This window comes from Simochromis diagramma, unplaced genomic scaffold, assembly GCF_900408965.1.
Source record: "Simochromis diagramma unplaced genomic scaffold, fSimDia1.1 OVJJ01000344.1, whole genome shotgun sequence".
Lineage (NCBI taxonomy): Eukaryota > Metazoa > Chordata > Actinopteri > Cichliformes > Cichlidae > Simochromis > Simochromis diagramma.
Window position 1 is genome coordinate 3,396,699 of NW_024387375.1, and position 13,507 is coordinate 3,410,205.

The 13,507-nt window shown below is 36.8% G+C and overlaps 3 protein-coding genes across 3 annotated transcripts; all 3 read right to left on the reverse strand.

Annotated features, from left to right (window-relative positions):
- Positions 1–593: 593 nt before the first annotated feature.
- On the reverse strand, positions 594–3,729 carry LOC120719946 (extracellular calcium-sensing receptor-like). Its single transcript, XM_040009506.1, has 6 exons — positions 3,641–3,729; positions 3,212–3,395; positions 2,529–3,101; positions 2,051–2,173; positions 1,708–1,831; positions 594–1,492 (listed from the first exon to the last, which is right to left on the reverse strand). The coding sequence occupies exons 1-6, from the start codon at positions 3,727–3,729 to the stop codon at positions 594–596; spliced, it is 1,992 nt and encodes a 663-aa protein (XP_039865440.1).
- Positions 3,730–7,057: 3,328 nt separating this feature from the next.
- On the reverse strand, positions 7,058–8,704 carry LOC120719947 (vomeronasal type-2 receptor 26-like). Its single transcript, XM_040009508.1, has 2 exons — positions 8,665–8,704; positions 7,058–8,062 (listed from the first exon to the last, which is right to left on the reverse strand). The coding sequence occupies exons 1-2, from the start codon at positions 8,702–8,704 to the stop codon at positions 7,158–7,160; spliced, it is 945 nt and encodes a 314-aa protein (XP_039865442.1). The 3' UTR covers positions 7,058–7,157.
- A 51-nt stretch (positions 8,705–8,755) lies between these two features.
- LOC120719948 (extracellular calcium-sensing receptor-like) lies at positions 8,756–10,372 on the reverse strand. Its single transcript, XM_040009509.1, has 3 exons — positions 10,284–10,372; positions 9,965–10,139; positions 8,756–9,683 (listed from the first exon to the last, which is right to left on the reverse strand). Exons 1-3 carry the CDS (start codon positions 10,370–10,372, stop codon positions 8,817–8,819), a joined length of 1,131 nt encoding a protein of 376 aa, XP_039865443.1. The 3' UTR covers positions 8,756–8,816.
- Positions 10,373–13,507: the final 3,135 nt, after the last annotated feature.

Sequence of the window (13,507 nt, forward strand, 5' to 3'; positions counted from 1 at the left end):
GGGATACATGTGGTGTAATCTCATGCAAAACATTAGGAGCTATATATAGGCGGTGTAAAATTTTGTATTGGGTTTCAAGCAAGCGGTTGCAAGTCAAAGTAGATCTAGCTATGGTAATGGCTCCTTTCCAATCCTCCTAAGTATATTCATTATTAAGATCTCTCTCCCATTTATGAATAGCACTCAATGTACAGCGTGGAACACATGGTTATTTCAAAGGATTTACTGCATCTTGCCTGTAATGGTGTTAGAGACTGATAAGCAGGCAAGAGTCTGTTTTTTTATCTTAAATTTTGTTGCATTTGTGTGCAGGTCTATAACTACTCACTCACATCCATTTCTTTCAGCAGCATAAAACATATCTTGCAGTGTACTGTAATGTTAATTATAAATCCTTTATCAGACAAAAATTACATCTAAATATGCATATACCCAGACTCTGTTATTTAATGTGTCACATAATTGTAAGTGACTCGTAATATCCACTAATGTAATTATTACATTATTGTTATTATGTAATAATAATAACAATAATGTAAACACAAAATTGGCAACATAATATAATGTTACTGTTTTTTTTGTTTTTTTTACTTTTAGCTTATAGTTTTTCCCATGACATGTTTCTTGGTATTTTTTTCTGGCTTAAGTAATATTATGTAACACTTGGGTGCAAAAATACAAATTAATAAGCCAAAAGCTGAAGACAAAATTGCAAATATTTCTACAGCTACAGTGAACTTTCCAGGAGAACTGATGTATGCTGGGATGAATGTAATCCACACAGCACAGAATATCAGCAGGCTGAATGTGATCAATTTGGCTTCATTGAAATTGTCAGGAAGTTTTCTTGCCATGAATGCCAGGATCAAACAAATGATTGCAAGGATCCCAATGTTTCCCATCACTGCATAAAAAGCAAACTCAGATCCTGTTTTACATTCCAGAACAATCATCCTATTGCTGTATGTGAACAACATATGTGGGTAAGGTGGGTTTAAACTCAGCCACAATGCACATATTACTATTTGAATCAAAGTGCAGGAGCAAATGATGATTCTTTGTTGTGCGTGACCAAACTTTCCAGCAATGTTGTTACCAGGAAATGTGGCTTTGAAGGCTGTGACAACAACAATGGTTTTTCCCAAGACACAGGAAATGCAAAGGGCAAATGTCACACCAAAAGCGGTGTGACGCAGCATGCATGTCCAGACTGTTGGCCGACCAAGGAAAGTGAGAGGACAGAGAAAACACAGAAAAAGAGAGAATAATAAGAGAGAGCTCAGCTCAAAGTTGCTGGCTTTTATCACAGGAGTTTCTCTGTAGTTGATAAAAACCACCATTGTGGCCAAGGAGAGAGAGGCCCCTAACAGGGATACAAGTGTTAGAGCTAATCCCATGGGCTCATGATATTTCAGGAACTCAATTATTCTAGGAATGCACTCATCTTTTCTCTCATTGGACCAGTATTCCTTTGGACAAGGTGTGCAGTCTGCTGCACCTGTTGAGGATAAACAGAAAGGGTCAGTGGTGTATCTAGATGTACATTTGGGATAATAATAAATTAAAAATCTACTTTAAAAAAGCATATGATGCAAGTAAGACATTAATATTTTAAATATTAGTTATATGTAGACACTAAACATGTCATGTTTTAATGTACACATTCAACGTTTACAGGATATACACTCTTGATATGTTTCTGTCTACCTGTTGAGTTGGCTATAGTTCCATCAGCACAGGGTACACAGTCAAAACAACATATAGGTTTTCCCCGAATTTGAGCTTTTCTGGTTCCAACTGGGCAAACATTAGAACACACCGATGTGGGGACCTGTGGCAAAAGAAATGTTTAAATATTGTAGCTGTAAATGATTATGTGTTATCAAGACAATACTAAAGGATGAGATACTAAAAGTGTACTGCATGTAAAAAATAGAGACATCATGATTACTGTTTTTCCTGTCCTCCACACTATCTTTTCCTCCTCGATGCTGAGCTTGTAATCACCATTTGCAGCAAATGTCAAATGACCAAGTGTCACATGTTGCACTTTTCCATTTATCAACTGCCAGTTAATAACATCATAAGAAGCAGGAGGATCGCCATTCTCATCAAAAAACACCTCATCACCAAACTGATTTGTGAAATTCACCCTTTGTAATTTTTTACTGACCTAGAGAGGAAAGGATTATGTATTAGGTATGTATAAACGTTCAATTATTGGTTTTGTTCAGACTATTTGAACGATTTAAACTTTCAGTTAAACAATTTCTCACCTCCTTGGGTTGAATATCTGTCAGGTTTAAACATCGCTTTACTGTTTGTGCTCCAACTGGTTGGCAAAATATCAGCTGATGCAGAGCATGTGCAATAGCATAAACTGCTTTATAGACATTATAGGTCACTCTGAGCTCTGTGACATTGAAGAAATCATGCTCGGAATTCATTAATGTTTCATTGCCTGTACATCTTTTCGTTGTGTCCTCAGTAGCTGCATGTAGCCCTGGCAAAACAGGTGTGCAGCCCACCATAATCTCCCAGAAATCCTTCACGAAAGGTGCATTGGGATCTGTATAAGGACTAATACTTGTAAGAAAGTGTTTAAGTTTAGGAATAGCCATCTTCTGCATTACAAAACCCAGAGTTCCACCAAAGGATCTATGTATTTCAGGTGTGGATGGTCGAGGTGCTGTTATCCAAGCCACACAAGAAATCCACTGAATTCCTGTAATGTTGTGGTTCACAATCTCTTGCATCAAAGGATAAACGTCACCCTCAGAAGAATAAGCTAAAATTACTTTGACAGATGACTGTTTTATTATTTCCACCACTTTTAGAAATGTATCTCTTGTGTACGTGCGTAGAACTGATGCAACAAAAGCAACACAAACCCCAAACTTTTCAACCTCCTCCTTAAAGGCAAGAATTCCATTACGTCCATAATCATTGTCTGCCTGTATGGCTCCAATCCACTGCCATCCAAAATGTTTGACCAGTGCAGCCAAAGCTTTTGCAAGGTAGTAGTCGCTGGGGATTGTTCTAAAAAATGTAGGATATTTAGTTCTGTCACTCAGACAAGCACACGTTGAGGAGTAGCTGATCTATAAAAGAGAATAGAACACAGAAAGAGTGTACATGTAATGCTACATCATACAATGCCATAAAATCCAATATCACTTAGCATCATAAAATAAAAAACTTTATCTCTTACTATTGGCATATGAAATGGTCCAAGAATTCCAGCCACAGCTATTGACTGAGATGACCCAGACTCTGCAATAAGGGCAGATATAGCTGGAGGGCAATGAGAAGTCGCACTTGCCTCCTCTGCTCCACTAGCCAGCGTTAGAGCAGCACGTAAAGTATTTGTAGGAGATGCGCATGAGTTAAGGATCCTATAGCCAAGAGATATGTTTGGAAGGAGAGCAGGATCATTGTTGATTTCTTCAATGGCAAATAACATTGCCTGTGTCCATCGATAAATTCGCAGGTCAAATCTAAAGACATTTTAGTGATTGATACAAGTCATAAAGTAACCCAGCTACTGCTTCACATGTATATAAAGTACAATGTCAAGAATTAAAACACAAATAAACATACATGCATGACATATGAAAAAGCCATTTGTGTTAAATCATACCCTTCACACTGCACTTTAGGTGGCTCCTTATCAAATGTAGAGGTGCTGAGTATCTGTTTGATCAAAATTGGGAAGATTCCTCCGATCATTATGTCACCTTCCTTAAACAAACTTGGCATATCAAACCTGCCAAAAAGTTCACAGCCAGATACTGTGTTCGTGCTGAGAACACACAGAAATAGGAGGATACCTCTTTGCATGTTTGCACTGCATTGCCATATAGGCATGAGAGCACAGTTCTTATAACAACAGTATTACATGTATTCAATTTTCTATAATTTCCCAAAGGGCTCAGTGATCTTAGATTGGCAAACTTAGAATCAGGAAATTAATGCTCTACATGTATTGTTAAATGTCAGTAAACTATCTTCTATCGAAAAGTTCTAAAACTACTTTTGCAATGCACATTAATCATAAAGAAATTTGAAAGGGACTTTAGAAAACTCTTTAGCTAGGTAATGTATAAGTTATCCATAGTCTTTCAGTTTTTCACAGACAGGGTAAATACAATTATTGCCCCTATAAGTAGATTAATCTAGCTTTAAATGATGAATTATTCTTTTTGATATTGTTTTGTAAAAGTTAAATTGCATTACATTTTTGTTTTTGTACACAAAACTATCTATCTATCTATCTATCTATCTACATACATGTGTGTGTGTGTGTGTGTGTGTGTCTATACTGCATGAAAAAAAATCTGTCGTGATTCATTGGCAGCATTATTATTAAATTACAATTTTGTGTAATCTATACCTTTGTGCCAATTCCTTGTCTCATAACAGATCTTAAAGGCAGCGATAAACGATTTCAATAGATATATTTAATAATAATAGCAATAGCAACTGGACAGGCAAAATAGAGAAGCAAAAAAGTTCTTTTTTTTTCTTTAGATGGACTTATTCATCATATAATAAATTTTGAGGTTTGATGTGTTGCTTAGTAACATGATCACATGATTTACACATATTTTTAATATGAAGGCTGCTGTAAAATCAGCCAGAACGATCTAGATGTGAGTAACATATACATATAAATATATATATATATAAATATATATATATATATATGTGTATAGGGAACTGTGTAATTACATAAAAGATGAACAAATACTAAAGAGTCGAATGGGTTGTGGATGGGATCTTTAAATGGGGCAGATTATGTTACAGCTGAGGAGCTAAAAGAGTTAAATCCCATCAAACGTTTAAAACCACTTGAAAAATGGCAAAAGCTCATGCAATTTATTGAAAACAACACTTAAACTGAAACATGTTGTTTTACAGCTTATTAGAAACTTAGGACCATACCTCCAAAAAAAACCACCCCAACCCCCCAAAAACAGAAAGTTCCAAACAAGAACTCAGTAAAGAGTAACTCCACTGTTATTGTTATGTTTATGGGGCTCCAATCGGCACCAGTAACAGCCTTAAATTCGGTTGAGGATCATCCAGTGTCTTGGTTGACAGCCAATTGGAGCCTCCGGCTCAGTGCTGGTAAAATATTTTTGGGTCTTTCACTTGATATTTTTGTTCCATAACCCTAAGGATCATTTAAGAAATTCCAAATTACTGTCTTACTGCATCCCACCTCGGCAGCAATTTTTGCCATTTTTCAAGTGGTCTTAAACTTTTGATCAGGACTGTATAATAACTATGAATTCAATTGCACAATTTTTATGGATCAATTTACAACAATCCTACAAATTATTCATAGTTCACCATGTGGGCTACTTTATCATGATATCCAGATGACACATTACTAAAGTCACTTCATCCTTTCCAAAAATGGCCCACATTTACAATTTTACATGGACCAGTTGATGGTCACAGTAAATTTTTGATCAAATAAATAACATAGAGAGAGAGAGTTTTTGAGGTTTTCTTTTACTTATATTTCAGTTTCTGCCTAAACCTATTTTGCTGTTCAGAAGCTCAAAGAGCATCCACTTGGGTTTATTTATTTAGAAAAAAAAGAGGAAGGTGTGTAATTAGGGAAATTTTATTCAGCCACCAACTAGAAGTCGCACAATAGCTGCAGCAGGGCTTTAATGAATATTTACTTATACAAAAGTAAATGTAATTTCATTTCATTTCAGGGAAAAACAACCCCTAACAACAACAACAACAAAAAAAAAAACGCTTTAGCTCCATGGTGTTTAAATTACCACAGTTTTTCACTTTTCAAGGTCACAGACAGGGGATATACAATTATTGATGGTATAAGTGGAGTAATCTTGCTTTAAATTATGATTTATTCTTTTTGCATCTGATTTTTCAAAGTTACATTGCATTACATTTTTAATGTTGTACACAAAAGCCTATTTCTCTCCATCACAAACTATCTATCTATCTATCTATCTATCTATCTATCTATCTATCTATCTATTTATATACATCCATACGTGTGTTTGTGGAGGGGGGTGCATGTCTATATTACATGAAAAACAGTACGATAAGATAAGATGAGACTTTATTGATCCCATGGCAGGGAAATTTGTGCATTATGGTGGGGACTATGAAGAATGCATTGCAATGTCTGAGCTCTCAATCAATCTTTCTTTTCTTTAAAACTGGCCATGATCTAGATGTGTCTAAAATATCCCCAATGTATATATTTAACGAAAGGCCGTATATACAACATATATGTTACATATATTGCTACATTGATAGTGTTACTAAGTTACAGGACATTGAAATACTTATAGCTGTACTAGTGAAATATAGCTTATGTAAATCAAAACATAAATGGCAACATCACTGACCCCTTTTTCACCACTGACCCAGCTGTGGTTCCATTTTTTTAGAGGTGCTTTTAAATGAAGTAACTTTGCTACTGTTTGTGCTAGAGACAAAATTGAAATGATTTCATTAAAAAAAGAAACCAAGCTTTTTAATAAAAAACACATGTGGTGTTTCGTGTTAGTACAAAGCATACACAAGGTATTGTTGTCCGAACACAGACAACAAAATTAGCTCTGCCTAGATTTTACCATGTGTGCTTTACATTACAATGACTTGTTAACCACTTTTGCTATCAATTCATCCATCCACTCACTTCCACTTATCCTTTTCAGGGTCGCGGGGGGTGCTGGAGCCTATCCCAGCTGTCATAGGGCGAGAGGCAAGGTACACCCTGGACAGGTCGCCAGTCTGTCGCAGGGCCAACAAACAGAGACAGACAACCATTCGCACTTATATTTACTCCTGCATTCACACCTATGGGCTATTTAGATTTTCCAATTAACCTATCCCCACAAAGTGCATGTCTTTGGACTGTGGGAGGAAGCCGGTGCACCTGGGGAGAACCCACGGGGAGAACATGCAACTCCACACAGAAACACCCTGTCCTGATGGTGGAATTGAACTCAGGATCTTCTTGCTGTGAGGCAACAGTGATAAACACAATGCCACCGTGCTCTGAAATATTTTGTAATTTTACACCCAAAATTAGAAGACAACTCCAGGCGGCCTGTAGGATACTTGGTTTATAAAGGTTAAACATAGAACAATATTATGTTTCTTTACTTTATAATTTTTCCCATAACCCATTTCTTGGTATTTTTTTCTGGCTTAAGAAATATTATGTAACACTTGGGTGCAAAAATACAAATTAATAAGCCAAATGCTGAAGACAAAATTGCAAATATTTCCACAGCTACAGTGAACTTTCCAGGTGAACTGGTGTATGCTGGGATGAATGTAATCCACACAGCACAGAATATCAGCAGGCTGAATGTGATCAATTTGGCTTCATTGAAATTATCAGGAAGTTTTCTTGCCATGAATGCCAGGATCAAACAAATGATTGCAAGGATCCCTATGTATCCCAACACTGCATAAAAAGCAAACTCAGATCCTGTGTTACATTCCAGAACAATCATCCTATTGCTGTATGTGAACAACGTATGTGGGTAAGGTGGGCTTAAAGTCAGCCACAACACACATGTTATTAGTTGAATCAAAGTGCAGGAGCAAACAATGATTCTTTGTTGTGCGTGACCAAACTGTCCAGTAATTTTATTGCCAGGAAATGTGGCTTTGAAGGCTGTGACAACAACAATGGTTTTTCCCAAGACACAGGAAATGCAAAGAGCAAATGTCACACCAAAAGCAGTGTGGCGCAGCATGCATGTCCAGACTGTTGGCATACCAATGAAAGTGAGAGGACAGAGAAAACACAGAAAAAGAGAAAACAATAAGAAAGAGCTCAGCTCAAAGTTGCTGGCTTTTATCACAGGAGTTTCTCTGTAGTTAATAAAAACCACCATTGTCGCCAAGGAGAGAGAGGCCCCTAACAGGGATACAAGTGTTAGAGCTATTCCCATAGGCTCATGATATTTCAGGAACTCAATAGTTCTAGGAATGCAATAATCTTTTCTCTCATTGGACCAGTATTCCTTTGGACAAGGTGTGCAGTCTGCTGCACCTGTTGATGATAAACAGAAAGGGTGAATAATGAATTGAGAGACCGTGTTAGTCAAAGATTTAGCTTCCTTGACAGAAAAAGCAGTGAAATTAATTAGAAATCAAGATGATGCCCTACCACATTAATATTTTAAATATTTCTTATTTGTATACACTAAATATGTGATATTATACTGAGTGTGCTCGATTTGATAAGACATATACACTTCATATATTGGTCTACTTGTCTACCTGTTGAGTTGGCTATAGTTCCATCAGCACAGGATACACAGTGAAAACAACAAATTGGTTTTCCATTAATCTGAGCTTTTCTGGTACCAGATGGGCAAACATTAGAACACAGTGATGTGGGGACCTGTGGCAAAAGAAATGTTTAAGTATTGTAGCAATGATAAATAAGTGTTGAAATGATCTTACTGCCACCATTCAAATAAAGTTGAGATACTAAAAGTGTACTGCATGTAAAAATAGAGAGACATCAGAATTACTGTTTTTCCTGTCCTCCACACGATCTTCTCCTCCTGGACATTGAGTTTGTAATTGCCGTTTGCAGCAGATGCAAAATGACCAAGTGTCACATGTTGCACTTTTCCATTTATCAACTGCCAGTTAATGATATCATAAGAAGCAGGAGGATCGCCATTCTCATCAAAAAACACCTCATCCCCAAACTGATTTGTGAAATTCACCCTTTGTAAGCTTTTACTGACCTAGAAAGGAAAGGATTATTTATCAGCTTTTTATGAGCTTCTTCTTCAGTCAGAAGAATTGTAACTTTCAATTGCACCATTTCTCACCTCCTTAGGCTGAATTTCTGAAAGATTCAAACATCGCTTTATTGTTTGTGCTCCAACTGGTTGGCAAAATACCAGCTGATGCAGAGCATGTGCAATAGCATAAACTGCTTTATACACATTATAGGTCACTCTGAGCTCTGTGACATTGAAGAAAACATCCTTGGAATTCATTAATGTTTCATTGCCTGTACATCTTTTCGTTGTGTCATCAGTACTTGTGCGTGCTCCTGGTAAAACGGGCATGCAACCCACCATAATCTCCCAGAAATCCTTCACGAAAGGTGCATGTGGATCTGTATAAGGACTAATACTTGTAAGAAAGTGTTTGAAATTTGGAATAGCCATCTTCTGCACAACAAATCCGAGGGCGCCACCAAAAGCTGTGTATATTTCAGGTGTGGATGGTCGAGATGCTGTTATCCAGGCCTCACTTGCGATCCACTGAATTCCTGTAATGTTCTGGTTCACAATTTCTTGCATCAAAGGATAAAAGTCACCTTCAGGTACAAAAGCCAAAATTACTTTGACAGTTGACTGTTTTATTATTTCCACAACTTTCAAAAATCTGTCTTTAGTGTATGTACGTAGAATTGTACCCACAAAAGCAATGCAAATCCCAAACTTTTCAACCTCTTCCTTAAAAGCAAGAATTCCATTACGTCCATAATCATTATCTGACTGTATGGCTCCAATCCACTGCCATCCAAAATGTTTGACCAGTGCAGCCAAAGCTTTTGCCTGGAAATAGTCGCTGGGGATTGTTCTAAAAAATGTAGGATATTTAGTTCTGTCACTCAGACAAGCACACGTTGAGAAGTAGCTGATCTATAAAAGAGAAAAGAACACTGAAACAGTGTGCATGCAACAATACATCATACAATGCCAAAATATCACATATATCACATGGCATAAAACATACAGTTTTATCTCTTTTACTATTGGCACACAGCATCATAAAACATATAATTGTATCTTATTGTCTAGTTATCTCTTACTATTGGCATATGAAATGGTCCAAGAATTCCAGCCACAGCTATTGACTGAGATGACCCAGATTCTGCTATGAGAGCAGATATAGCTGGAGGGCAATGAGAAGATACATCTACCTCCTCTGCTCCACTAGCCAGTGTTAGTGCAGCACGTAAAGCATTTGTTGGAGATGCGCAAGAGTTAAGTATGCTATAGCCAAGAGATATGTTTGGAAGCAGAGCAGGATCGTTGTTGATTTCTTCAATGGCAAATAACATTGCCTGTGTCCATCGAAAAACTCTCAGGTCAAACCTAAAGACATTTTAGTGATTGATAAAAGTCATAAAGTAACCAAGCTTTTGCTTTACATGTATGTACACTACAATCTCAAGAATTAAAACACAAATAAACATACATGCATGACAAATGAACAAAAAAGTTTGTGTTAAATCATACCCTTCACACTGCACTTTAGGCGGCTCCTTATCAAATGTAGAAGTGCTGAGTATTTCTTTGATCAAAATCGGGAAGATTCCTCCGATCATTATGTCACCTTCCTTAAAAAAACTTGGCATATCAAACCTGCCAAACGGTTCACAGCCAGATACTGTGTTCATGGTGAGGATACAGAGGAATAAGATGATACCTCTTTTCATGTTTGTGCTCTATTATCATATATGCATGAGAGCACAGTTCTTATAACGACAGTATTAGATGTAGTCAGACATTCTCTCATTTCCCAAAGGGCACAGTGATTTCAGATTGGTAAGCTTGAAACAACAAAGAAAATAATTGCTCTACTCATTATATATTTTCAAATGTCAGTAATCTATTTTGTCTGTTGTCAGTAAAAATTCACATTTCTTCTACACAGACTTCCACATATAACCTGTAGATGACCAAGAGTTTGATGTCAAGAGTTTTGTGTTTAGGACTACAGTATACATTTGTGGTTGGTGAGAATAATATATGTTGTGTCTCCTCAAGAAAGTGACAGTCATTTCTTCCACAACAGTTTATTGTGGAAGCTATTGATGTGAAATGCCTGCAAAGCACAGCACTGGCTTTTCAGTAATTAAGATATTAATTGCTGCATAACACTCCATGCATGATTAAACTATTTATGCATATTCATTACTTTAAAAACAGGCATGCTAAAATTATTATATAGTATCCTGAATTTTTTTAACAAGATGATCATGTTGATGACTGTAGCCACGCATGTCATTCCATTGCAAGAATGTCTGCATTTGTTTATATTCTTGACTGTGTGATACAACACTTTTCATTTCCACACTCTTGTTGTTTGTGTTGGGTGCTGAAAAAACTTTGAAAAAACTCATTTCTAATTTTAATTTTTACAGTACGACACAAGGCTGTGTTGTGTGGCCTTACTTGTTCGTTAGATCTACCCTTCTTTAGAAAATTTTGACCACTTTTAGAGACATTTCCCATCACGATACATTAATAGGGATTGGAATTGATTAGAATTTAATGATTCTGATTACATTATTGATATAATTTGTCGGCTGGATTCCTTACCAATTCTCTTATTGATTCTCATTGGCTTTGCTTTGAGACTCAACTAACTAGCTAACATGCATATCATTACCTTGTTACAAATTAACTGCATTCTGTGAGAAAAGGAAAAAGCTGAAAATTTAAATAGTTAAAAGTTGAAATGTAAATAGTTGGTTTTTGTATTATATAATTTATTTATTACATTTTATGTGGAGTGAATATATAAAAGTATATTTACGGTGGCCCCTAGAGACAAAGCACGTACAAACTCCAAAACATGTACAAAACACAACAGAAGTGCTCGAGGATGCTAGGGGCAGTGTTGAGCTGTTGTTACCTAGTGGCTACACCAACGACCGGATTTGGTGTGTGGTAGTAACATGTAAATGAACATTTTTTTTTAAAATTATTTGAATATATATGAGTGCCTGTGTAAAAATACACAAACAATACACATATGCTTTCAATTGTGTAATTTAAGTGATCTAGGTAGCTCTGTTTTGGAAGTTCAGTTAACGCTAGAAGTGTGTTTTGGAATTTGTATGTGCTTTTTGGAGTTTGTACATCCTTTGTCTCTAGGGGCCACCGTATATATTTATATATAAACATATATATATAAATAAAACCACTGTTTTTTGGGGTTTTTTTTTTACATTAGTAATTCCTTTTGTGCATAGTTTTATAATGTTGCGAACTATAGGCCTATTTCCAAGCTGCCTTTAGTCTCCAAGGTTTTAGAGAAAATTGTTTTTAGTCAACTGAAAGATTTTCTAGATGAAAATGGCATCTTTGAGGTTTTTCAATCAGGTTTTAAAACCCTTCACAGCACAGAATCTGCATTATTAAGGGTTTTTAATGACATCCTTCTGGCATGTGATTCTGGTAACCATGTTGTTCTTGTCTTGCTTGACCTAACTGCTGCCTTTGACACCGTAGACCACAATATTCTAATTTCTCGATTACATGATGTAGTGGGTATTGGTGGCACTGCACTTAATTGGTTTAGGTCTTATTTGTCAGATAGAACTTTCTCTGTCAGCCTTCTCGGTTACGAATCGTCTTCTGCTCCTCTGTCATGCGGCGTCCCACAGGGCTCAATTTTAGGGCCACTGCTCTTTTCACTGTATCTACTGCCTCTGGGTTCTATCCTTAGAAGGCATGGGATCTCATTTCATTGTTATGCCGATGACTGCCAAATTTATTTGCCACTAAAACACAAGGATGGCATCTCCATAAAACCTCTCTTGACATGTCTAGATGACATTAAAGCTTGGTTGGCTCTAAACTTTTTAAATTTTAATGAAAAGAAAACAGACGTGTTGGTGTTTGGACCCAGTGGTCCCTGTGAGTCCTCCTCTGTTGTTTTAGGATCCCTGGAATTCTATTTTAAATCTGTTGTTACTGACCTTGGTTTTAAGTTGGACAGTGATTTTAAATTGGTGAAGTCCAGAGCAGTGGTGAAGTCCAGTTTTTATCATTTAAGGCGACTGGCAAGAGTAAAATCTTTTCTTTCGAGGCAGCACCTTGAAACAGTGATCCATGCTTTTATTTCTTCCCGCCTGGACTACTGTAACTCACTTTATGTGGGGGTCAGTCAGTCATTGCTCTCACTTCTGCAGCTGGTTCAAAATGCGGCTGCACAACTCCTAACAGGAACTCGAAAAAGAGAGCATATAACCCACGTGCTAGCCTCTCTGCACTGGCTGCCTGTGTCTTTTAGAGTTAATTTTAAAATTCTTATGTTTGTTTTTAAATGCCTTCACAGTCTTACCCCGCCTTACCTCTCTGAGCTTCTTCATCCCCACATACCCTGTCGGTCTCTCAGGTCAGCTGACCAGCTGCTCCTGGAGGTACCGAGATCCAGGAGGAAGCTCAGAGGGGACAGGGCCTTCTCTATTGTGGCTCCAAAATTATGGAATAATTTGCCCTTGCATGTTAGAGAGGCCCCTTAACTGTCCACTTTTAAATCACGTCTTAAAACCCACTTTTATTCCTTGGCTTTTAACCTCAGTGAGACTTAGTTTTCTCTTTTAATTGAAGTAGTTATTTAATTAATGATTTCACTCTTCTTTTATTTGTTTTTTATTTATATCTCATGTAATTTTATTTTACAGTTCCAATGTACAGCACTTTGTGTCAGCTGTGGTTGTTTTAAAGTG